This window comes from Myotis davidii, unplaced genomic scaffold (assembly GCF_000327345.1).
Source record: "Myotis davidii unplaced genomic scaffold, ASM32734v1 scaffold514, whole genome shotgun sequence".
Lineage (NCBI taxonomy): Eukaryota > Metazoa > Chordata > Mammalia > Chiroptera > Vespertilionidae > Myotis > Myotis davidii.
The window spans coordinates 844,802-845,092 of record NW_006286236.1 but is presented as its reverse complement, the minus strand read 5'-3'; the positions used below and the strand labels follow the sequence as shown (position 1 = coordinate 845,092).

The following is a 291-nucleotide window of genomic DNA, read 5'->3' as shown; positions in this document are numbered from 1 at the left end:
GATGAGGTTGTGCTGCACGAAGAGGAACTGCAGGCGGCCCATGCCGCGCAGCATGCCCTCCGTCAGGTTGCTGAGCCGGTTGTAGCCCAGCTGCAGCACCTGCAGGCTCGCCTGGCCCAGGAAGGCGCCGTCCTCGATGTAGGAGATCTCGTTCTTGGTGAGGTTGAGGTCGGTGAGGTTCCCGAAGCGGTTGAGCGAGGAGTAGAGCACGGCCTTGAGCTTGTTCTCGTTGAGCCGCAGGTCGTGCACCGTGCTGTTGATGTGCTGCGGGATGGTCTCGTAGGGCGGCTG

The 291-nt window shown here is 63.2% G+C and overlaps 1 protein-coding gene across 1 annotated transcript in view; it reads right to left on the bottom strand.

Annotated features, from left to right (window-relative positions):
- Positions 1–291, bottom strand: part of ELFN2 (extracellular leucine-rich repeat and fibronectin type III domain containing 2) — a gene marked incomplete at its 5' end in the record, with an annotated part of 26,567 nt that extends 26,276 nt beyond the window's left edge. The window contains one exon of the mRNA XM_006757451.1: positions 1–291. Within this exon, the coding sequence (XP_006757514.1) occupies positions 1–291 (291 nt within the window).